Here is a 24,874-nt window from a genome sequence, read left to right as displayed (position 1 = left end):
TGACACTGCCGGTCCGAACACCATGCTTTGCTTAGCAGAGGTATAAACTCTCAACCATCTTAGGTCACCTAATTCTCCTTAACGCTAAAGATTTGATCCAAGTGTGCTTGTTATTTTGTAACGAAAGAAAGTTTCCACAGAACGTCAGGCCTGTTAATTTCCCTCGTTTTCCAATGGGAAAAAAACGCAGTTCAGGATCGCAGCTCCACCTTCCATCCTAGGTTGTCCTAAGACGACTTAGGGGACCAAGGTAGGCGTCTATGAACCCAGGCCAGGTCTGTGCGGCGGCTCCCGGCCAGCAGAAAAACCCAGCGCCGGGTACCGCAGAGAGGCCCCGCCACCCTCGGCCACGGACGCAGGCCCTTTCCAGGAACGCGCGGGCCCGCCCCCCGCACGCGGCCGCCCATTGGCCCGACGGCGCCGGGCGTGACGTCAGGCCCCGCCCCGCCACTTCTCCGGCCCCGCCCCGCGGAGTGGCCTGGCGGTTTGGTCTGGAGCAGCTGAAACCGGTTTGAGCGGAGCCGCTTCCTGCCGCTCGGCGCCGCGGTTGGCCGCCTGGGGGAGCGCTGGCGAGGCGCGGACGGCGGGCGCCCGGCACCTCGGCCCGCGGCACTGGCTCTCGGGTGCGGCGTCGGTGGTGGCGCGGACCGCGGACTCGGCAGGTGAGGCGGGAGGCCGGGGGGCCGGGCGCGCGGTGCGGGGGCTGTGGCGGCCGCTCACGTGGCGGCCGAGTTGTCAGGGCGACCCGGCTGGGGGACGCGGGCGGGGCGGGAGGCGAGGCATGGGCAGGGTCCCCCAGCCCGGGCGGGATCTGCCCGTCGGGGAAACAGCGGCCTGGACGTTCGCCCCGGTAAGTCGGTGGGTGACACATGTTTATTGTATTTATCCTTTGCTGCCGCGATTCCGCTGGGCTGCTGGTGCTTCGTTCCCCTCCGAAAATTTTGCAGCGTTTTCGATATACGAGAATGCATAAACCGTAGGACCACCATGAGTATTCAAAGAAACGAGTCTTACTCACCACCAGTCTCTGGCTTTATCCATAAGTAATTCATAGTGTTTTGACAACTGCTTATATTCTGAAATTGCCTAACCAAGTAGTCTAGGGTGTGCTTGTATAATTCAGTTATTCCAAGAAACCGAAGCGCCTAAGTCTCTTAGGAAAAGGTTCCAGGAACAGTCATCAGTGCCCTTGATACAATTTTAAGACAGTTTCCCCTTCTTATAAAGCTCTGCTTTTTCCAAAGCTCTTCAAATTGCCTTGATGACTTCTGGGAGAAAGCCTTCATCAGTTAGGTGCTTCATCGGCCCCCTCTTATCCCACTGCCCGGTTATAAAGGAAATTAGGCGTGAATTCAGCCACGAATTGTAGAGAAATCTTTCACCATTGAGGCAGCTGCCTAGTCGGTAACACATAGAGGAACTGATAGAACGAAGCAGGATGTTTGGACTTGATGTTTTCTTCATATTCTTCTTTAGCCCTTCCTATTTCTGCCCAGTTCCTATCCACTACTCCCCCCCCACCCCTTATGTATCTTGCTACGTTTCTGACAGTTGTGACTTAGCTAAGAAATAAATACAAACTATCAGTCCTTTTTCCAACTCCTAACATTCTGGGTACAAATAACACAAGATAAAACAAACAGGTAAAACTACACGGTGGTTCAGTGGTTCTCAACTTCACTAGGGAGAACCAATATTCTAGACAAAATAAGATTAGGAAAGTTGGACTCCAATAATGACCACAAAGGAAATCTCAGTGGCAGAGTGAGTAAAATTTGATATGTACAAAAAGTAAGTTGATGAATCAAATCTTTGTGTATAACTTAACCAGGAAAAATAAATGAAATGCATATGAAAATAATATCAAGATGAAATGGAAAAAATTTGGAATAGTTTTATGGCATTGTTTAGAAGGTGATTAAAGAATTAACCGGCTTAATGAAATCTCCAGAACTGCTTTCTTAATAAAAATCCATTCATGTCTGTGTACATTTGATTAAAATACTGGCTCAAAATATACTGGGGTCTGAATAGTGGGGTCATAATGATCCTCCAACAGGATGAGCAGGAATTAACTCAGGAAAATACAGGCATTTCATATAGTCAGTTAGTCAGTTAGGCTGTTGGAGCCTAGGAAAGAGCAAGGAGAATTGGAAACAGCTTTTTTCTTTGAAAAAGTATTTGAAGGAAAACAGTGAAATTTTTTTGGCTAGAAAAAAAACACATTTTAGCTGAAAATATCTGTGACTTCAGTTTAGCTCTAAAGTAAATGTTCCTGTACCTTTGTTTGCTTAAATCTCCCTTTTGTTCCCCAAGCTGGCAAACCAGTAAAGGAATGTGTTGGGATAGTTTATTTGACAAAAAGAATAGAGTAAAACTTATTTCAGGTAGTGTGAACTCTGAAATATTTTTTAAATGTAAATTACAATGTCATTTTGCAAATTACGTGAGTCCTTAAAAAAGTTAAAGTAGTGTAAAATGCTACTCAAAGTCCCCGATGAGAATGCTGTTCAATGCTTATCTTCAAAAAGCACAAAGTGGAGGTTATGTTTAAAAACCAGACCAAACCAAAAACCTGTCTCAGAAAGTCTGTATGTGAGGTTATAGGTAAATTGGTTAAGTTACATATGCAGTCAGCTCATGTATGTAAAAATGACTAGCATTTTTCATCTTATTCTTGTTGTATGTATATCTAGAAGACCTCCCCTGTCCAAGTTGAGATTTTCTTTGCTTGTTTGGAAGAAGAGGAAGTGTTGGTTGTATAAATTTTTCATTCCACAACAGAACAGTATTTTACTTTGGTGGTAGCAGGGTGCCAAAATTGTACGCTTCAATTCTGCACCAGAATTTTGGCCCCTGTCCACGATCAAGTAAACTGTTGTAGGAGCAGCTCTGCAGGCTCTTATTTGGTACGGTATTAAATTTGGGCAATGGGGGGAATGGAAATTAACCAGATTATATGACTTAAGGCAATCCAAGTTGGAGATGATGCTTTGTTGACACCTGGGGAGGTTGGGGGGGGTAATTTTGTGCTTGTGTATGTAGCTTTGGTGTAGTAAATACTGGATTCTGCAGCTGGTTCCAGTCAAGTTACTATAGCCACTTTTACAAGCAACCTTAAGAATGAGAAGCTCAATTTTAATCAGTTGATTTCCTTTTCATTAAATTTACATGTTTCACATTTAACGCAGTAGAACTTTAGAGATAATTTTGTACTAGGTGTTGATTTTAATACATAGGAATAATTACATCTGATTTCCCTAAAATTGGTTAAAATAGTTACTTAAAATTGATCAACAAATAACTGAACACCAACTTTTAATTATGTAGATGAGATTGTTCTTAGTAACTGAACTGTGGCAGTAAACACTGGGTGAAAGTACAGGTTATATGTTGAGATGGTGGTTGGTTATTCAGCAATTTGCTGGATGATGGGGCTTTTTGCTATGTCTCAAAATTAATTCAGTAACTTAAAAAGCCAAGCTTTTTTGCTAGCCTTAAGGTTTCTTCTTGATATGATTGATATAGATAAATTAAATGTAAGATTGCAGTGCTTCAATGAATCATTTTATTTATTAGGAAAGGAAATAGTCTTATTATCTTAGGGTTATACTCAGATTCGTATCAGATGTCATATTAAAAGAACTATTAAGATATTTGGGTTATATAGGTAAAAGGTGAGGTAACAATCTAGAACTAATTTTAGATTTGGAACATTCTTTGGCCATGCTACAACTGGATGTATATGCTTTAAATAGATCATGTTCACTCTTAGACACAGAAAGTAGATTAAGGTATCAAGGACAGGTGTTTTTTCCTCCAGTGTGGAATCTTGGGTTTTCTAACTGAAATGGTAGAGTCGCCAGATACGGAATTCTTTAGCCAAGTGACATGAAACCACACTGACTGGTGGTCTTGCTTAGTATATATACTGTATTTACATTTTGTAATTGATGTAGATGGGATGATGCATAGTTTATAGCTAACATTAGCTATAAACTATGATCTTCATTGCAGCCCCCCTGTGGTTAGATATTAGAGATTCCTCATCCTCAGCCCTCTTGATATTTGGAGCTGGACAATTATTTGTGGAGAGCTGTTCTGTGCATTGTACGGTGTTGAGCAGCACTCCTGGCTTCTACCCACTAGATGCCAGGAGCATCAACCACAGTTGTGGCAACCAAAAATGTCTCCTGACATTGCCAAATATCCTTTAGAGGACAAAATTGCCTCCAGTGGCAACTGCTGCTATCGATCTATCTGCCTTGACTTGGAAGCGTGGTTAACTGTGGGTTTTAGTGTTCATTAAATGACCATTGCAGAGTTGTACATGTGTTCACAGGGAGGGGAACATAGCGAAAATGGAAGAAAGAATAGCAAGGAAAGGTACTTGAGGATTTTTTTTTGAATAAAATAATGTGTAAATGAAGATAAGCAATTTCAGTTGGTAAATTAAAGGAAATGATGTAAAGACATCATTGGAATTATTTTAGGAACATTGATGGATTGGGGGTACAAAAGTTTTTTTGGAGGTGTTGGAGAAGTTATGTACAATATGATGTGGCCTTGTGTGGAGTACGTGTTCTTTCTATATTTAAATTCTACAAACTGCATGAGAATTGATGTACATTAAAATTTTTTAAAAATTTCCTATCTTGGGACTTCCCTGGTGGTCCAGTGGTTAGGACTCTGTGCTTCCACTGTAGGGGGCATGGGGTTCCATCCCTGGTTGGAGAACTAAGTTCCTGCGTGCCACGGCCAAAAATAAATAAATAAATAAAAATTTAAAAAAATTTAAAATTTCCTATCTTTTCTTAAGTACTTAAATTAAGGGACAGTAAGGTGAATAGGTTGGTTAGGCTGGGAAAAACAGTGAAGAAATGAAAAGTAAGCTGGAGAGAAAATGTGGATAAGGAATAAAGGACATCAAAGACTTAGGGATTTAGATTTCTATAAGTAATGGAAGTGATTCCAAGCCAGGAATGTGAGGGATATTCTAATTGACATAAAATGTATTGTTGAGAAGCCAAAATATAAGTAGGAGACAGGGTTTTTAATGAAGTTTAAACTTAGAAAGAAAGGCATGTGTGTAAGAGCAATTAAAATATACAGGGTTTGATAATGTTGGATTGGCCAAAAAGTTCGTTCGGTTAAGGAATATGTTGTTCAATAAAGTTCTTGGTGAAAATGAAAAATGGCAGACTTCCTGCTGGCACAGTGGTTAAGAATCCGCCTGCCAATGCGGGGGACATGGGTTCGAGCCCTGGTCCAGGAAGATCCCACATGCCGCAGAGCAACTAAGCCTGTGTGCCACAACTACTGAAGCCCTCACGCCTAGAGCCCGTGCTCCGCAACAAGAGAAGCCACCGCAGTGAGAAGCCTGCACACTGCAGTGAAGAGTAGCCCCCGCTCCCAGCAACTAGAGAAAGCTCACGCGCAGCAATGAAGACCCAATGCAGCCAAAAATGAATATATTAAAAAAAAAAGAAAAATGGCTACTTAAAACCGAACGAACTTTTTGGCCAACCCAATAGATTGCAGAGTTGAGACTCTAAATTCAAATCTGCAGAACTACAGTAATGATGGGCCTGTGGTTAATAAAGAGACACTTGAAAAGAGTGATTTGTGAGGGGGAAGGGGTTTTTGTTATTGTTTTTTTTAAGCCATTGGTTAGGTCACTTAGAAGCAGGTTCTCAAACTTGTTTCAGAACGTAACTAGTTTGTTTCAGTGGGTGGTACTTAAGTTCTTTGGTTGTTTTCTTGTTATTAAAATTGGAACCTTCTTAATTAAAGTAGAAATGCTCTCTAGAGCCAAGTTTTTTTCTGTCTCTAGTTGTTGGTGTGTGTGTTTCCCTCCACTGTAAACATGAGCCTGGTCAGGAAAGATAGGTTGAGTTCAGAACAGCCGCTTATTAGAGGAGAAGGTATATGACAAGATAATCTTGAATTCTTAAAAAATGTTTGGACACACTTGTTTTGCAGATTTTTCTGGTCCATACATTCTTACAGAATAGGTTTGTAACACTAGGTCCTAAAACTTGCTAGGTACTTCCTAAATAATTCAGTCTCTTTATATAAGGTCTCTGAAATCTTTTGCTCACAGTTGAGATTCATTTTTGTTTTTGTGTTTTTTAACTTGTTTCTTGGTGGTAGCTATCTAGAGCTGATATTCATGTACTATAAATGACATCTTTTTCTTTCTAGCACGACATCCTAAAATAAATCCATCAGAATGACACCTTCTCAAGTTACCTTTGAAATAAGAGGAGCTCTTTTACCAGGTATTGTAAAACTTTACTTTTAAACATTTAAAAAAAGTAAATAAATGAGCGTTTTTCTTATCTGGATTATCTTAAATATAGAGTTGTTACTAGAGTGAGCCTAATTATTAGATGAAAGTATCTTTAGGACATGCCTGATAACAGGAATGTGCTCGGAGCATAACAAATTCAAGAAAAAAAAGCTTCCCAAACAGTAAATGTCTTAGTCTCATGTTTTCCAGGAAAGCTGTGAATTTTGCACAGGACAGATAATTGAACTGTGATTTTTTTTTTTTTTTTTTTTTTTTTTTTTGGCTGTACTGTGCAGCTTGTGGTATCTTAGTTCCCCGACTAGGGACTGAACCCGGGCCCTCGTCAGTAAGAGCATGCAGTCCTAACCACTGGACCGCCAGGGAATTCTCTGAGCTATGATTTTTAAGTCATGAAAATGAAGGAAGTTTTTCTAGTGTTGAGAAGTTGGTGAAATATTTGGCGAAGGTAAATTTGTTCCTTACTTGTACATCTGTTTTTTTAAGCTTTATTGTATTTTCTGCTGTCTACTGAAGCAGTGTGAAATAATTTTAGTGTAAGGTAGCATGTCAAAACAGTATCACACCTTGCTACTTCCCTGGTGGTCCAGTGGTTAAGACTCCTCCCTTCTGCTGCAGGGGACACGGGTTCGATCCCTGGTTGGGGAACGAAGATCCCACATGCCGCACAGTGTGGCCCAAAAAACAAAAAAAACAAAAAACAAACAGTATCACACCTGGGTTAAAAAATTCCTTGTTTAATACACTCTGGCTATGCTGGCCAGTTCCTCAAATCTTTTGCATTCCTTTCCTCCTTTAGGGGTTTCTCAAATTGTTTCCTTTGTTTAGATCTGTGCCCCCACCCACCACCCCCCTAACTCTCCTTATCCCAACTTCCCGTATTCAACTAGGTTAAGGTCCCTGTGAAATTCAAGGTTCTTTTTTGTAGTACCTCTTATGAGTTTTATGGAGTTATTTGAGTAATTTTTGTTGTGGACAGATTGTAAGCTCTATGAAAAAAAATGTGACTTTATCTTATTCGTGCTGAATTCCTGTACCTAGCACAGTGCCTGGCTCAGAGCAGGGGTAAGTATGTGTTCGAACAATGAATGAATGATTCATTCTGTATGTCAAGCACCTTTGATACAGCATCCATCACAGCACCTGACGGTGTGTGTTTGTCCAAGTTCAGATTCTTAGCCAAGATGATTTTGTACAGCTCCACCTCTGGGCAAGATTCTGCAGATTGAAGATTGCTAGTCAGTTGATGGGGTTGCTCCCTTGGGTCTAGTACTCACCTCTTGTCCTGTGTGTAACCTCTTCTGTGGAGAGAAGACTGCAGACCTATATCATACTTTTGTGCATAGGCAGTTTAAGCTAGAAGGAGCTGGCCACATCAGGCAAATGTGGTGACCACAGAATTAGCCACAGAAGGGTCAGCTTGACAAGGTGGAACTCCTTCTCAAGGACTAGTGGCAGATGTGAATGTAGGTGAATCTGTAGGTGGGAAGGAAAGGAGGTAGAGGGACAGGGAGGGGTTGTTGGGGTGGATTCTCACCTCCCCTCCAGATCTCATGTCACCTTGATTTCCTCCCCAAAGTAAGGTGGAAGTGTTCTCTGCTGAAAGTGGAGAGACTGCAGAGAGAAGTGAAGTAAGAGGGAACAAGTAAAAAGAATATGTGGGGGTGCTGTTTGCAGATTCCTTTAGTTAGCATTCAGGTCTTTATAATCTTTTATAAATGAAATCCAATTAAAGAAAGAGGTCTGTTCTGGTAAAAAGTTTCCCTTTTTTTCTCATAGAAGCCATATTCAAAGGCAATCAGCAGAAAGAGACATTGCAGGAGGGAATTGGTAAAATGCAGGAGCACTTATATAGAAGGAAAGTAACCACAGATTGTCCAAGTTTCACTTTTTCCATGTGGGATACATGTTCTTTGCAGAGCAGAGAATAGCTGCTATTTTGAATGGGGATAAGAAATAACTGACTCCATGAGAAAGGTTAATGAGAATCTCCTTTACAGAGGAAGTGCAACCGGCCTGAGTCAGTGATTTGATGGTAATCTGTACTTCGAGCTACAGTGAGTACAGATGGTAATCTGTACTTTGAGCTGCATATGCTGTGCATATGCAGAGCAACATATATGATCTTGAGAATAAATATTTGTGCTTTGTTTTTAGCAATAGTGTTTATCTTTTTTTTTTTTTTAATCCGAAGAGGTAGTGATAACCTAAGTTAATTGCAAAAAAAAAATCTGGTTACTTTAAAGGATTGGTGAATATTTTAACATGAAATCTTTATACGTAACCACCGTATGCTTTTACAGACATGTGTTTAGAACCCTGAAAACTCCTGAATGACTACCACACTTGGGATTTTAGTTAAGTTTTAGACAGTCCAAACATATAAAATGCCATGCAGGTGGCTAAAGCCAATTAGAACTCTAGTCTTACTATAGTAGTGCCCAGAGCTTGGAAACCAAGCTACTCTCAGAGTGTGGAGGAGTTTGTCCTGAAGTTTGTTCATTTGGGCTCAGTTCCTTGTTTTTTCTTTATGGATTTTAGTTATAGTAATTCAGAATGTGTTGATATGTAAGTTAAAGATATCTGCATACTTATATTCAAGAAGATGTAGACTTTTGCTAAATATATGGAAATTAGCAAACATAGGTGATGGCTATATGTTGGTTTGTGTGTTGATGACAAGTGTTCAGATGAAGTGTGATAGTCTTTATTTTAGTAAGGAATACGAGATTTTTGGCTAGTTTTTCACTAGTCTTTGTTCTGGGGACTTTTTTTTCTTTGGTTGTTGTTGTTACATTGCTCATGTCCCATTGATAATTTTCTTGATCTTTAGCTTCTTGGTAGCTACTGTTTGAGTTCCTGGAATATATCAGGTACTGGTTCTGTAGGATACTTATATGCTCCTTTAAATTGGAAGCTGCCTTGAAGGCAAGGACTGCCGTTTGATCACCTTGTCTTCTTGGTGCTCATTATTGGCTCAGCAAGTAGTTGAAAAATGAAGAAAAGTCTGTCCCTATACATCCTTCCTTTTCTCTGCCTTTGGTTCTGTAGAGGTGGGTCAGGTTAATAACGCAGGTGCTAGTGTGAGTGGCACCTGGGTCCAAACCCGTTTCTCCGCTGAAGCTCTTCCATCTCCACTGCAAGGGACTCTGCATCCCATTAAATTAGTGCAGTTTCCTAAAACTAAAATGAGATGTTCCTACTTAACCCACTATAACTCGTTACGTTTCTTTAGGAGAGGTTTTTGCAATATGTGGAAGCTCTGATGCTTTGGGAAACTGGAATCCTCAAAATGCTGTGGCTCTTCTTCCAGAGAACGAGACAGGTGAAAGGTAAGCATGGACATGTCATAATACTGAATAATTGTGACATTCAGATTATAAACTTGGGGGTTTCTAAGATACCTTGGTATATTTTTCTTTTAATTTTTATCAAACTTATCACATATGTATAAAGAGTGAAATCATTTTACAAAGTTTGCTGTGAATAAACAAGTTCCTCTGTTTCTCAATTTCCACCTCACAAAAAGTCATTTTCAACTCTTGGCTGTTGGCTGGTTCTTTTGATGCTTAATACCATATTTCTAAACAGGCTTATATTGTTATTTCTTATTTCTTCTTTTTTTTTTTTAAATAGATATTCACATTCACACCTACTTTGTATTAACTCTGCATGATTCTTCTTTTTTTTTTTTTTTAAACAATGGTTTCATGAGCAGTGATGGGGGGCCTCTTTGTGTGTGTTTTTTTTTTTTTTTTTATTATTTATTTTTATTTATTTATGGCTGTGTTGGGTCTTCGCTTCTGTGCGAGGGCCCTCTCCAGCCGTGGCAAGCGGGGGCCACTCCATCGCGGTGCACGGGCCTCTCACCATCGCGGCCCCCCCCCCGCTGTGGAGCACAGACTCCAGACGCACAAGCTCAGCAATCGTGGCTCACGGGCCCAGCTGCTCTGCAGCATGTGGGATCCCCCCAGACCAGGGCGCGAACCCGTGTCCCCTGCATTGGCAGGCAGACTCCCAACCACTGCGCCACCAGGGAAGCCCGTTATTTCTTATTTTAAAAAACTTTTTAAGGCATTTTTTGGCTTCTCAGTACTATTCTTGATAAAGGATCTAATTTTTGCTTTAGCCTATGAAATGATTTTCTTGAGACATATATTCTTTTAAAAGTAGCAGAGAGTGGAACACATCCTTAGAAATTTTAGCTAATGTAATGAAATGAGTTTACTACTGACATTAAATGCAGCACTAAACTTCGCATGGGTGTGTTGGTACATTGGAGTGGGGAAAGGAGGATCTGGGTGCCAGTTTCAGTTCCGCAGTTAGCTGTGATCTTGGGCAGATCTTATACCTCTAAACCTTGGTTCCTTTATCTGCATGGTAAAGGCGTTAGGATAGAATCAGTGTTGTCAACAAAGGTGGTCCTTCTCTGTGTGGATATTTTGAAGTGTTATGGATTGTCAAGATGTATGTGTGGGGGTAAAGGAAAGATGAGATTCTAAATAGTATACAAGTACATGCAGTGCCCCCAGGGAGAAACATCAGATTAGATGATTATTAAGCAGCGCTACTAAAAATGTGGCCTGTGGACTCAGTGCTAGACAAAAAACATTTTTTTATCAGTGCACGATGTGAGAAATAGAAAAATTGAGAGCAAGCATTTAGAAATGTTTATGGCAGTTTGACATTGCTGGGATACCCATGCATGTCATGGACTTACCTCATTGAACTGGGTACATCATAGACCAGAAGTATTGGTCACGGGACAAGTAGGGTAACACAAAGAAGTAAACAGAAACTGGTCCTTCACAGCAGACAGTTTGAGGAGCACTGATGGCAAAGCAGAGGGAAATAACAAGGAAAGTAAAACAATACCATAATGTAAACTCAGGAAAAGAAAACAAAAAACATACATAGAACACCTGTTTCTCTATTTGTCATTAGTGTGACACATTTTCTCAGCCAATTCTCTTCTGTTTTTATAAGTTAAGTTCTGTTGACAAATGATATTGGGATCACAGGAAAACGAGATGTTTATTCTCTTCTAGTGGCTATTTTTTCCTTGATTTGTGGATTAGTCACTCCCGTCTGAAGTGAAACCTCATATCTTTCTAAACTTGTTTACCTCTGCTCTGAACTCTTGAGCTGCCCTGTTACCTGTCTTAAGTCCATTCTAGCCAACCTGGTCAAAGTGATGTGAACAGAATGAGAACAGTTAACTTCTTAATTTTAAGGAAGCAGCCATTTTGACATTGCTGTACAATGAAATATAATTGATTCATATATGGCAGATAAACAGTGCTTCACAAAGAGAAAGGAAGTAGATGACACAGGTGATATAAGTAGTTGATACAAGATGATACAAAAGGTAAACAAATCTGTTTGCCTGTAAACAACAGTCTTGTGGGGGTTTTTGGTTGGTTGGTTTGTTTTTGGCAGTGTGCTGGATCTTAGTTCCCGGACCAGGAATTGAACCCTTCCCCCTGCAGTGGAAGCTCAGAGTCCTAACCACTGGACCACCAGGGAATTCCCCAGTCTTGTGTTTTAGAACTGTGTTTCTTTGGGATTTCAGTGTACTCTGCATTTAAGTCCTCTGTTCCTTCTTTTCAGAGTCTCTTAAGTCTCTCTGTACCTACAGGTTTGTGGTGACAAGAGCTCTGTTGGAATTTTTTTCTTACAAACAATTTGAAGGTTGTGGTGTTATTTCCTAATAATGCAGAAAATGTGGGTCACTTATGATTTTATTTGCCCTCCTTGGAGATTTTATGGTATTTTTGTGGGGAGGATATGAGGGCAATTCAAAATCAGACAGGTGCACTAAACCTTCTCACTGCCCCTCTTTCCTGGTTTTTCTTGAGTTTCATCAGGTTACGTTCATTCTTGACGTCACTGAACAGTTCTGGTTCATTTTTTTTTTAAAGTAATTTTATTTATTTATTCATTCATTCATTCATGGCTGCATTGGGTATTTGTTGCTGCACTCGGGCTTTCTCTCTAGTTGCGCTGAGCTGGGGCTACTCTTTGTTGTGGTGCGGTGGCTTCTCTTGTTGTGGAGCGTGGGCTCTAGGCCCGTGGGCTCAGCACTTGTGGCTCGTGGGCTCTAGAGCGCAGGCTCAGTAATTGTGGCGCACAGGCTTAGTTGCTCCGCGGCACGTGGGATCTTCCCGGACCAGGGATCGAACCCGCGTCCCCTGCATTGGCAGGCGGATTCTTAACCACTGTTCCACCAGGGAAGTCCCTCTGGTTCATTTATAACTTTGCTATGTTTGCTTAGGGAAGTAAAGTAAAAAGACTCATTTTATTGCTCTCACCATCTTATCTTTTCGTTTGGTGGTTCTGAACCAGGGGAGCACATTGGAATCACTTTAAAAAATGATTTAAAAAGCACTTTAACTGGTTTAAAGCACTTTAAAAAAGGGGGGCTTTTAAAAAAATGCCTAGACCCTGCTCCTGTAAGATTGATAAATAGTGCACGAGAGAGGGGCCCCAGCACATTTTTAAAGCTTCCCACTAATTCTGCTGTGCACATCTGGGGCTAGTTTCACATACTCTGGCTGGTTTTATGGGTGAAATAATACTGGAAATTTGCCTTTTTTTTTTTTTTTTAGCAGAGATGGGAAATAAATTTCATCTCAGAGTTGGTAGAATCTGCCTGGAGCCCTGTGTTGAAAAGGATTCTGAGGCTTATCAGGGAGAAGTAGTCAGGGCACATGTCCGAGCATTTAGGCTGTCCTTGTTGTGCAGCAGTGTTTCTCAACCAATCACATATGTCCAGTTTATCAAACTCCACGAGACCAAGCTGCACCCCAGATCTATGAAACCAGAGTTTCCCAGGGTGGAGCCAGGGCATATGTATTTTATTATTACCAGGTTAATCTGATTGTTGAAGCTAGGACCAGGGGTGACAGCTGGTTGTGGATATTTTGTTAGAAATCAGAATTGAGTCAGAGTGAGGATAACGCCCTAAGTCTGTCTTGGCAGAGCCAGGTGGGGAGCAGTGCTAGCCATCTGGTATCATGGAAGAATATTTGGAGCTGCCGTTTAGTCACTGAACTATTCATGCTGAATTAATGTTTGGGTAATGGTCTATGACATGGGCTCTTAAACTTGTGTTCATCATCAGAGTCACCTGGACGCTTGTTAAATTACAGAGTGCTTGGGCCCTCCCCCAGAGTTTCTAATTCAGTAGGTCTAGATGTGGCCTGAGATTTTTTTTTTTTTTAATTTATTTTTGGCTGTATTAGGTTTTCGTTGCTGCATGCAGGCTTTCTTTAGTTGCGTCGAGCACAAGCTACTCTTCGTTGCGGTGCGCAGGCTTCTTACTGCGGTGGCTTCTCTTGTTGTGGAGCACGGGCTCTAGGCGCGTGGGTTTCAGTAGTTGTGGCATGCAGTCTCAGTAGTTGTGGCATGTGGGCTCTAGAGCGCAGGCTAAGTAGTTGTGGCACATGGACTTAGTTGTTTCGCGGCATGTGGGATCTTCCCGGACCAGGGCTCGAGCCCGTGTCCCCTGCATTGGTAGGCAGATTCTTAACCCCTGCGCAACCAGGGAAGCCCTGGCCTGAGATTTTGCATTTCTAACAAGCTCCCAGTTGATACTGATGGTCCTGGGACCACACTTTGAATATCATTGGCCTATGATTTGAAGCTAAAAATCAGTTATAATCATGAATTGTAGTGAATTCTTTCACTGTTGAGTCCAAGCTTTAGAATTAGCATTAGAATATGTAGAATGACATAGTTCAGAGGAAGACGTTGAGTAAGATACAAGTACAAGTAAGATGCAGACACTGATTGCTTGGCTAGGGAAATAGCCAGAGGCTGGGCAGGACAGAATAAGGGAGGTTGGGAACAGGCATTTAAGTTAGTGGCCTTGGCCTGAAAGCCTCTTAGCAGCCATGTAACATCCCTAGCTAAGTGGAAAGTTAGAGAAGATTCAGAGGTCTGCACTGCTTGCCTTTTCTGTTTGGAGTACTACTTCTCCTGGTTCTTTGTATGGCTCATCATTTAGGTCTCAACTCAGACAGTTCTTTCTTGTTGAGGTCTCCCTCCAAAACTTGTTACCTCAGAAAGGTCAGCTAGCCCTTCCTATGTATGCTGTTTGCTTATATATTTGTCTATCCACATAAGCAAGCAATCTCCTTGAAGATGGAGCTCTTTCTGCCTTATTCATCACTGTGTTCCCAGTACCTGGTTCAGATAGGCCTGGAGTAAAATTTTGTGTAGGAATAAATAAATGGTATTGATCACAGACCTTACTTGAGGGGTTTTATGAATTAATGAAGACCTTATGCATTTTAGTTTGATACTGATGCTGCTGCTTTAATTCTTTTTTCTCACAGCATGTTATGGAAAGCAACCATTGTACTTAGTAGAGGAGTATCAGTTCAGTACCGCTACTTCAAAGGGTGCTTTTTAGAACCAAAGGTATGTTTTCTTTATCTAGTTTCCAGTTTCTTTAGAAGACTTCTTTCAAAAGCAACTAACTTAAGTTTGGAAACATTAAAAATAAAATGAGTTTGTTTAGATCAAATAAGGAAAAAAGAACTCTAGATTAATAATATTTTAGTACCAAAAAGAAAGGAAGTAGCCTCTTCAGAGGCAAATAGTGTGTGCAATGGAATTTTTAAAAGACTAATAGTAAGTATGTTCTGCAATATTCTTATCATGAAATTGGTTTTAATGATAAGTGTTCTTGATAGGTGTGCATTTTCTGTAACTTTTGTAAACTAGTTAGTAACCAGTAGTAAGGGTTTTTCTTTTTGTTTCATTTTTTTAATTCGTCTGTGGTATAGATATATTTAGAGGTGTATATAGCCAGCTTTAAGTAACTTTGAAAAAATTATTTCAACGCAGCCATCTCCTAGTGGCTGCATTAACTCCTATCAAAACTGAAGTCATTCCTTTTAGATTTTTTTCAGTGATAGTGTTGATAGACCAGGATCTTTTCTGAAGGCCTTTGGAATATCAGTTAGATCTAAATCTGCTTGCTCACAATGATTTATTTATTATTTTGGGAACGTTTTCATATTTAGAAAAAGAAAGTTGATTCTTTATTTTAAAGATACTTATTTGCTGAAAGGATTCTTTTCCTTCAGATTTTTACCTTTGAGCACACTTTGGGCTGCATGTGAACAAGGGCTTAGGGAGGAGTCTAGGAAGCAAACATGGATTAGATCTTTTTAAAAATTTATTTCCCTTTGGGGTCCTTGAATACTTGTTACATGTTAAAAAAAAAAAAATGCAAGCAGCCACTGTTATCTCAGTCTCTTAGCCACCATTATAAAAGAGAGAAAAACTGACAAACCCACTTCAGCTGTCTTTTGCACCTATTACGTTTCTTATTCCAAGAATATATTGTGAATATACTCAGTAATTAAAATTAAATTACATTATAGTTGATCATTATGTTGGCTTATCTTGACAATAGTCTCACTTTAATGACTAAGGAAAAGATCATTTATTTGGCATAGGGGTTGTGCATTGTGGCAAAGTTCTTTAGTATAAAGTGAACATTTGTGCATAGTTATGTAGATCATAGCACTCATGACTTTGAAAGCTTATTTGAGAATCCTGGTATGTGAAATTAACTAAATTTTACTTAAGGGGGCATTTGGACAAGAAAAATCATAATGAGTCTTTTGGGCGTAGTTTCCTAAAGTAAGACTGTTGTCAACACAGGTCAAATTAAGCCAACCTACAGTATTTTCTCTTTTCATTGAAAATGTAACCAAAAGCAGCAAATCCGTCCAAAATGCCTTTTCCAAAAAATTGGCACGAAGTCTGCTTACCGTAAGAAACAAGTTTTTCCCCTTGTAATACTTGCAAAAGTTTACAGTATGTGTTGGTGAGTGTGTTTCTTTAAGTAGGTGCTCTGTATCGTGTACACATGTACCGTGTGATGCAGGGGCTGCCATGGTAAGTATGTTTTTCATGGAATAGAGTAAATAGCCACATAAAATCCCATGCATATGGCTAGAGGTTTTTTTTTTTTTCCCACACGCCAGCTTAAAGTGACACTTCTTTTCTTTTTAAAGTTGGTGGCGCTTTTTAAATGAATCATAATTTTTAATAGAAGTAATTAGAAACTTTGTCTCAATTGTGCATTGTCAAATGATAGAACTAATGTGCAAGGAATCTTAAATCGTGAAATGATGTAAATTATTGGAGTATATATCTTATGAATATAAAGAATGATTGGAAAGCAAAATAATTATGAAAGCATTGAAAAACTGAAATGGGTAATAAGGTTAATTTTACTGGGTCAAAAGTTTTAGGTTATCCAAGCAGTTGTAGAACCTAAGCTAAAAATCTTGTGATCTTGTCACTTGACCTTCAGAATTCAGCTTCCTCATCTATAAAATGAAGGGTTTGAACTATAGATTTCTTACATCCCTTCCATTGCTAAAATTTTTCTGTAAATAAAATTTTACCATTCATAGTTTCTCTTCCGTAATTTGCTCTTTCTCTCATATTCCTTTTAGTTTAGAAGTTAAAGAGTCTTGAAGTCCTTTTTCTCTTAATTTCCCACAGCTGTATGTTCTTATACTTTGTAGAATTAGAATAAGGTGTTAATATATTAAATTCTAAAATAATTTTTTACAGGTGACAAATATTATCTTATTTAAACATAACAAACAAAGGTAGTAGATATTCCTGGAATGGAAACATTGCTGTGAGTCTGCAGATAACCCATTAATTTCACATCTTCACCAAAGATAATTTTTGAATTAATGTGTAATTTAAACATTTTTTAATCCATGTTCACCCCTTTTTATTTGTGGCTGGAATTAGGGATTGTTGTCTCATACTGAGATGTTAGCCACTTTTTAATTATATTGTCTTTGAAATTTTCATTCATTTCAGTGAAATAGCTCTTTATTTTTCAGTAACATCTGCTTTTAATTTTTACAGGTGTTAACATTCACTCATAATTAGATTCATTACAAATTCTTTTACCTTGTTCTTAATGTCCCTTGATTTTTATTTAAATCCTTTAACAAAAGAATCAATCATCTGGTAGGCAGACAATTGTTTATTTTCAGAATAGCCCAGGTTGTCATTTTGTACAATGGTTTCTTAATAAAATTCTTCTGGATGCTAAATACCCTCAGCTGTTAACTTTGAATTTGAACCATCTCAGAGATGTATGTCGGCCTAGCCTTCTTTGCTTTACTCACTCCTAAGTGACCGTTTTTCTTCCTAGTCTTGTTAAAAATAGTGATTTTTAACTAACTGGCTCTGGCCTCTGACATAGATTAAAAATTCAGAGCCCCTTTCACATGGGCATTTTTTTTCCACTTTTTTCAAAATCGTAGAAAGGAAACAGTGAAATTTTTAAAGTTTACGCTTAACAGTTTTTATGATATTTGAAAGCAGTGATATTCCACGATAGTGATAGTTTTGCTTGGTGGTCTGTTAAAAACAAAAACCCCAGTCTACCTCTTATATAATCTTGTTTCTTTTTCTCAGTGCTTGATATAGCTGAGTGATGTCAATCAATAACTGTTTAAGAAAGCAGTCATTATGACTTTTTTGTGGAAACAGGTTTTTTGTATTTTTGTTAATATGCATGTTTGAGAAACATTCCAGCAATCATCTGATTTAACACATGCTAAAATGTGAAATAACTCTACCAGTCCTGTTAGTGGAGTACTGTCTTGGACTGATATTGTTACTTTTGTCTCCAAAGAGTCATTTTCCGCTTGACTCCAAAGTGCTTAAAATTGTGGCAGTCTTTTACAGAATGGAACTCTTGCTTTTTTCCTAAGATCTTGAAGAATGACTTACTGCATTTAGCATATTAAAAAGGATTGCATGTTTCGGAATCGTTACTAAGATCTTTAATTTCCCAATGCTCAGGTGTTAAGGTTTTTTTTGTTTTAAAGAACATTGGTAAGCTAAAATTTAAGATTACCTACTAAAGTTTAATAAAGTAGTCATAACAATTTTGGAAATTCAGTGTGTTTTAAAACTTGGTTCATTTGTCAATATTATAACATTTTATGTACCAACCATGAATTTGTAGTGTGAACGCCAGTAGACACAATTATAAGCCATCTGTTGAATTGGCCCTTTGGACTGCTCCTCAAGACTCCATTCTGTTCAAGCCTAGTTTGCTTTATGCTATGATTAGTGGGTTTGTTACTAAAACAGTTAGGGGTGGAGTTTTAAAAATTACTACTAAAATATGTTCCCTCTCAAGTGTTTAATCCACAGGGCTATTCTTACATGATTAAGTATAGATACTGTAATCAACACTTTTTGTGGAATTCCCCTGACACCTGAATTAAAACAAAAAGTTAAAACAAAAAGTCTCTCCTTTCTTTTACCCACTTTTAATCCCTGCTGATATTTACTATTATGTTCATTGAATTAAAACAAAAAGTTAAAACAAAAACAAAGTCTCTCCTTTCTTCTACCCACTTTTAATCCCTGCTGATATTTACTATTATGTTCATGGCACCCTTTCAAGTCACATTTGATTAGTAACTTTTATAAGAATATGGATCTACACCACTTTTGTAGCGAAGAGGATTTTTTTTTTTTTGAGGGGAGTGCAGGGGACATGGGAGGGGTGGAAGAAGGGAATAGATTAGTTATTTCTGGTTGCCCATTATTGCTAAGAAACATTCCTATTTTAATGTATACATTTGCATCTTTTGAGGGTTAGAAAGTTTGATGTGTGAAAACAAATTCAAAAAAGTGACAGCAAAAAGTTGTAAAAAACATCTAGCAGATGCAGGATCAGATGTTTCTTGTTTTTTTAGCGTAATTCACCATATTTTAAGATTAGCACTTTCACATTTACATTTTTAAAAACGTCTACACAGTTTATTATCAATTCACAAGTGAACCCTTATAACAAGGATGTATTCAGCTAGAGAAAATGAGTTCCTGTATTATCCCAGGATTAAGGAATTGAATGTATATCTAATGCAATTTTAGTTTTCAAACTTCAAAAGTTTGCAAGTTTTAAAAATGATTTTAACCTCTGGTTATTTTAAGTGACAGAATTATCTCTTGCCTGATTTGTTACATACTTATTTGTTATCATTTGGCACATTTATTATTAAATAAAATCAATATTGAAATCCTATAAAATGTTACAGAAGAGTATTTAATGCCATCTACAGATGTAATAAAGAGAGAAGCTTATATGTTCCAGACTTAAGAGTATATATATGCCTAGACAAGGGTTTAAAGATATGTGAAAATATGGATAGTGATTATCCCTAAGTAGTGTGATAATGGGTGATTTTTGTTTCTTTTTGCTTCTCTGTATTTTACTAAATTTCTTCAGAAGAAGAAAGAAAAATACCTTGTAAGGATATAGTTTGAAATTTTGCTTTTAAAATATGTATTTAAGGATTGTATTTTGGCACATAAGTTTAATTAGACAAGTTTAGGGTTTTTTGTTTTGTTTTAAATACTTCAAGGAAAATTAGGAAACACTTCATACTTCAGTACTTTAGGAACACACAAGGGAATCCTTGTGGTAGTTCATTCTTGCTTTTAAATTGCTGTAGACATTATCAACAATACATAAAGCTTTATTTTCTTTTTTAGTAAGAGAATTTGATAACAAGACAGTATTAAAATTTTTCACACTGTATGAATTTATAAACTTTAAGGCATTAAGAGTAAAACTGGATGTTCATTCCCCTTTAATCAAACTTGTTCTTCAGATTTACCCATGCATGTGTCCTTTCCTAAAGGAAAGGGCTTCCTGTGTTCCTTAGAAACACTGGTTACTATGATACGAGAATCTGATATTCTTCCTGTTACCTACTTACTAGTTAAATATATGTAATAAAGAACTTTATTATGCCCTCTAGTTCCTTGAGTATTGTGATAATTGATCTTGAAGTATTCGTTCTCAGTATTTCTACTATCAGAGAGTTTAGGCTTTTTCCAAACACTTGAGGAGTTACTTCAATCTTCCAGTAATACTTCCTTGACTTCCGACATACCAAACATAAAGTATATTTGCTGTTAACTTTAACTTACGACAGAATATCAGTTAAAGAATAAAACTGAGTATTGTAGGCAGATTTAAGAATGGGTTTAAAATGGTTTTATGTGCCAGTTCATCTTATTTTTGTTTACTGCCTCACCCTCATTTTCTTCCAGCATTTATCATGTTTTGTGACCTGGTACATTCCTGATTTTTCGCATATAATATTGATATTAACAAGGTGAATCTCTTGGTTTCATAATTAGTATAAGACTTAGGCCACAAACATCTAATGGCGTCATGGGTAGAAAATAAGATACAAGAAATTATTGCAGACGTTTAACTTTTAAATTGCAGACTATCGGTGGTCCATGTCAAGTCATAGTTCACAAGTGGGAGACTCATCTACAACCACGATCAATAACCCCTTTAGGTATGGGCATTAACTGCATCTGTTTGAGGCATATGCATAAAGTTACTAATATGCTGCACAATGGCTTAGTGGGATTTAATAAATATTTATTTTAAAGTTTAAGGTCAATGCATTGTCAGTACTACAAGTTTCACTTAGCATATCATGGGTCTTACTTTCAAAACTAAACAGTTCTTAATTGCCTTTCTTCATAAACTTTAGAAATGCTTGCCTAGTTATTTTTAATTTCTTGAATTAGATGGGTTTATTGTGGAATATATATTTACATTTGGAGTATTTACAAAAGTTTATAAAATAGCATTTATTTAACTGAGCATCCATCCGTGGCTTTGATATTACTTGCTCAGAGAACTTAGAACATTTGAGGAAAGAATTAATCCAAAACAATGATTCTTACATTTTTAACTTTGAATAGTAATAGAATAAGTTATTCTATTTGTGTGTGTTTTTTAAACTAGTAAATACTTGAATAAACTTGTATGAATGAATTCAGATTTCTTGGTTGTAGCAGACATTTTCCCCCAATACCCTGCTGGCTGTGTTAAAGTTGCTATTCAGATAATTTTTGTTTGTTTGTTTGTTTAAACGTTATTTAGTTTTCTTGTGCCTAAAAATGGCATTTCTCTTCATACAAGTATTTTTGAATTTCCTTTTCCATACTGAGATTAAAATTTGAAGTTCTTTTCACATACATTAAATTACCTACTTGGTTTCATCTATAAATTGACTTAGTGTGCTGAAAACTCTATTTTAGTTTCCAGAGAAAATTAGAATTTAAAGAATAAATGGCTTGTTAGTTACTAGCTTAGATTAGAAAGTAGTGAGAGATTCTGCTTTACCCTGTATGCAGCAAGGACACATCTCGTTTAAACAGCTATCTCATTCCATCCTCTTTATTGGATTTTCTTTTTGTATATACATTTTTGTAATATATTTTTGATAGTATATTTAGAATTTTTATGTAGTGTACTTTAGAATTAAAATAGTGCCATACTGAGGTTGGAAATTATTAGGAATTGGATATTTTAAAAATTGCATTTTGAAGCATCTTGCAGTTAAATATATTTTCTTATTTTGAGAAAGGATGATTTTGTTTCTTGTCTTTTTAATAAATGTATTTTATACTTTTGGAAAATATAACTTCTGAACTTAACAGCTGCGTGAAATATACCAGAGAATCTTTATTGGGAACTGTCACACTTATATTGACAAATTCAGATTTATGTTTAAAGTAAACTGGGAAAGGAAATAGCAGGGAAGATAATTAGTATTTTACTCAGAGGGTGGGGCTTAACAGCTTTTCTCATTTAGTTGAAATTTCTGTTAGGAGGCAATGTGCAAACACTTACTTTTTGGTAATTCCTCATAGCTCTATATATACAGGTAAGTTTATGCTGTTTAAAAAGCTTTTAGCTGGCTATAGAGAATAGTTGGGGTTTGAGGAGCATTATATTTTAGGTAAGTTCAGAATACGCACTACGTAAGAATAAGCATTTTAATTGTGCCAAGACCTTTGGTTTGAAAAATCAACCAGGAGATACTGTTGTCCAGCAACTTGTCAGTCTCATACATTGGTTGGTATAAACATTTGTACCAGTGCCTCTAGAGCACCTCTCTGAGGAGTTTTCTTTCTCTTCCTTACAACATTGTGAATAATCACCATGAATATAAGAACCATTACTGTTTGATAGCCTCCTTAAAAGGGATTTCTTTACTGAGGGCTACAATAAATATGCTTATTCACTTTGGGCTGCTTTTAAATTCTAAATTAATTTTTAAAAAAATCCTTAAGGTGGGTAATTTCTCAATTGTTCATTCTGTATATACATCATGAATTTTAACTAGATTTTCTATTTTCCTTCAATTTTAGAAAGTGAAATTATTATTGACGATGGACAATTTGGAATCCACAGTAAGTGAGACTGAGTTTTGAAAATTTTTATTCACATGGTTGAGATGTTACCTTACATTTCATTAGAAACAGCACAGGGAAATATGACAGTATGATATTGGAAATAGAGACTAGAAGACTAGATCCAAAAAACAAATGCATTGTGTTAAATAATAGTTTCCAGTATAATTATTATTATTATTATTATTTTGGGCCATGCCACATGGCTTGTGGGATCTTAGTTCCCGAACCAGGGGGATTGAACCCGCACCCCCTGCAGTGGAAGTGCAGAGTCCTAACTGCTGGACCGCCAGGGAATTCCCTCCAGTATAATTCTTATGCTTTAAAATTTTATTAATTTTTTAGTTTTTATTTGGCTGGTGACTTTAGGTATATGAATTAATATAATTAATTTAAAAGTATTATACTTAACTGTTACTATATCATCACTTAACACTACTATGTTTGAAAATGATGTTAATTGTTCTCAACATTTAAAGTGTGAAGTGTTACTCATAAGCTACGTTTGTGCATTTTGTGTTTGTATGTGCATTTATAGTAAAATCAAGACTAAGTAGCAGAATGTTCTAGTAATTATGGCTGAGTATTTAAACAATTAATTTACAGTGGAATATGCATTCATATACTTTCTGCATCAGTAAATACTTTATCCGAAGGATTCAAGTTGTTTCTTCAATGACTGGAATTCTCACAGTGTATCAGCATTATCATGCTAAACTGCATTTTCATTTTAGATACTATACTGTAGGAGTCAAAAGGTGTAAAGGGGGTGGACAGAATGTGTGCTTGCATTGACTGTGAACCAGAGATAATTGCTCATAACCAGTTTGCATTCCTGTTGAGTACAGGAAGGAATAGGGCCTGAATGTTTTGGTTGTGGTTTTACTAAGTACATATGTTTATCCACTTTAGAAATGTACATGCTTTTGCAGTATTTGGGCAGGAATTTAACTTATTTTTCTTGATTTTGTTGGGATTATTTATATCACATCATAAGGTAGTCTAACATACTCAAATAGTTTTATTTAGTGTTTTAGAGACTACACAAAATTTATGCTACATGTTTTGGAGAGCTTTTGTAATGGAGAAGTTGTTTTCTCATTTCTTCAACTGTGATGATGACATTATATCCTTCTATTATATGTTAGTTACTATGCATGGTTATAAACGCATGGCATTTCTTTTGTCATCTGTTGCTGTTGTCGTCATCTTCCTAAATTCAGCTTTAGTTGGCCTTCAGGATAGAAAGCCATTTCTCCAACTCTGTCCATTTCTGAAAACAGTTTAAAATTAAGAGATGGTAATGGTTTCTCTTCATGTATGAAATTTGATAGTTATGAAATCATACCTAAGGAGAAAAGTTTCTTGATTTTTTTTTTTTTTTTGAAGTCCTCTTGATGAAGAACTTAGGCCCAAAACAGTTGTCAGCTCCCTGGTATTTATGAAAATGTTGTTACCTTTGTTAGTAAGAAATTTCAAGTTAAACAGTGCTAACAGTGTTATCATAATCATGCAGTTTATCTATGGCAGAATATGTAAAATGGAGAATACATTTGTTTTGTTATTACCACCTCGTATCTCCACTGCCAGCACTAGTGGAATAACTAGTTTCAGCTGAATATTTCATGTGAAGCTTTGGAAGTGTAGTAGTGATCCACTGCCAGTGGAACAAATGCTAGGTTAGAAGCTGTCTTGGAATATGTATTCTTTCTGAGATAGATTTGTATTACTTCAATAATATATTCAACAGAAGTATTTTAATTTACTTTAGTGCTAAAGTTTGGCTAGTTGTTAATGTTCATTTAACTTTTCCCCCCTACTTGATATAAAAGTTCTTTTTCAATGACAAGACTACTTATATATTTGCTTTGGAGAGAAATACCAGTGATAGATAACCTGAGTATATTAAACTGTGAATGTGAACTAGAATTGTCAATATATATTGTACTTATTGGATTGGCTTTAAAAATGTGTATATTAATTACTGTTCTTCATATTTATTTTGCCAGATGGTGTTGAGACTCTGGATTCTGGATGGCTGACATGTCAGACTGAAATCAGATTACGTTTGCATTATTCTGAGAAACCTCCTGTCTCAATAACCAAGAAAAAATTAAAAAAATCTAGATTTAGGTATGACCATGTGTATTTGTTACTTAGGCTATTTATTTTCACTAATGCTGTAGATTTCTGATCCATCTGGTTATAGCCTTTATGTGTATAAACTAAGAAAATAACACACTTACAGATAATGTCACATTTTCT

General features: G+C 37.3%; 1 protein-coding gene across 2 annotated transcripts in view; it reads left to right on the top strand.

Annotated features, from left to right (window-relative positions):
* The first annotated feature begins 509 nt into the window (after nt 1-509).
* Nucleotides 510-24,874, top strand: part of GPCPD1 (glycerophosphocholine phosphodiesterase 1) — a 62,851-nt gene continuing 38,486 nt past the window's right edge. Inside the window, exons 1-7 of one of the 2 annotated variants that reach the window (XM_036825356.1) lie at nt 510-662; nt 6,205-6,281; nt 9,546-9,642; nt 14,650-14,734; nt 20,622-20,697; nt 22,568-22,609; nt 24,619-24,742. In XM_036825356.1, coding sequence (XP_036681251.1) covers nt 6,233-6,281; nt 9,546-9,642; nt 14,650-14,734; nt 20,622-20,697; nt 22,568-22,609; nt 24,619-24,742 — 473 coding nt within the window. In that variant the 5' untranslated portion in view covers nt 510-662; nt 6,205-6,232. Of the gene's footprint in view, nt 663-6,204; nt 6,282-9,545; nt 9,643-14,649; nt 14,735-20,621; nt 20,698-22,567; nt 22,610-24,618; nt 24,743-24,874 lie in introns of those variants that run through there. The other variant, XM_036825357.1, reaches the window with a different exon arrangement.

Source organism: Balaenoptera musculus, chromosome 15 (genome assembly GCF_009873245.2).
Source record: "Balaenoptera musculus isolate JJ_BM4_2016_0621 chromosome 15, mBalMus1.pri.v3, whole genome shotgun sequence".
Classification (NCBI taxonomy): domain Eukaryota; kingdom Metazoa; phylum Chordata; class Mammalia; order Artiodactyla; family Balaenopteridae; genus Balaenoptera; species Balaenoptera musculus.
The sequence above is the reverse complement of the archived record's forward strand: the minus strand, read 5'-3'. Positions and strand labels throughout refer to the sequence as shown.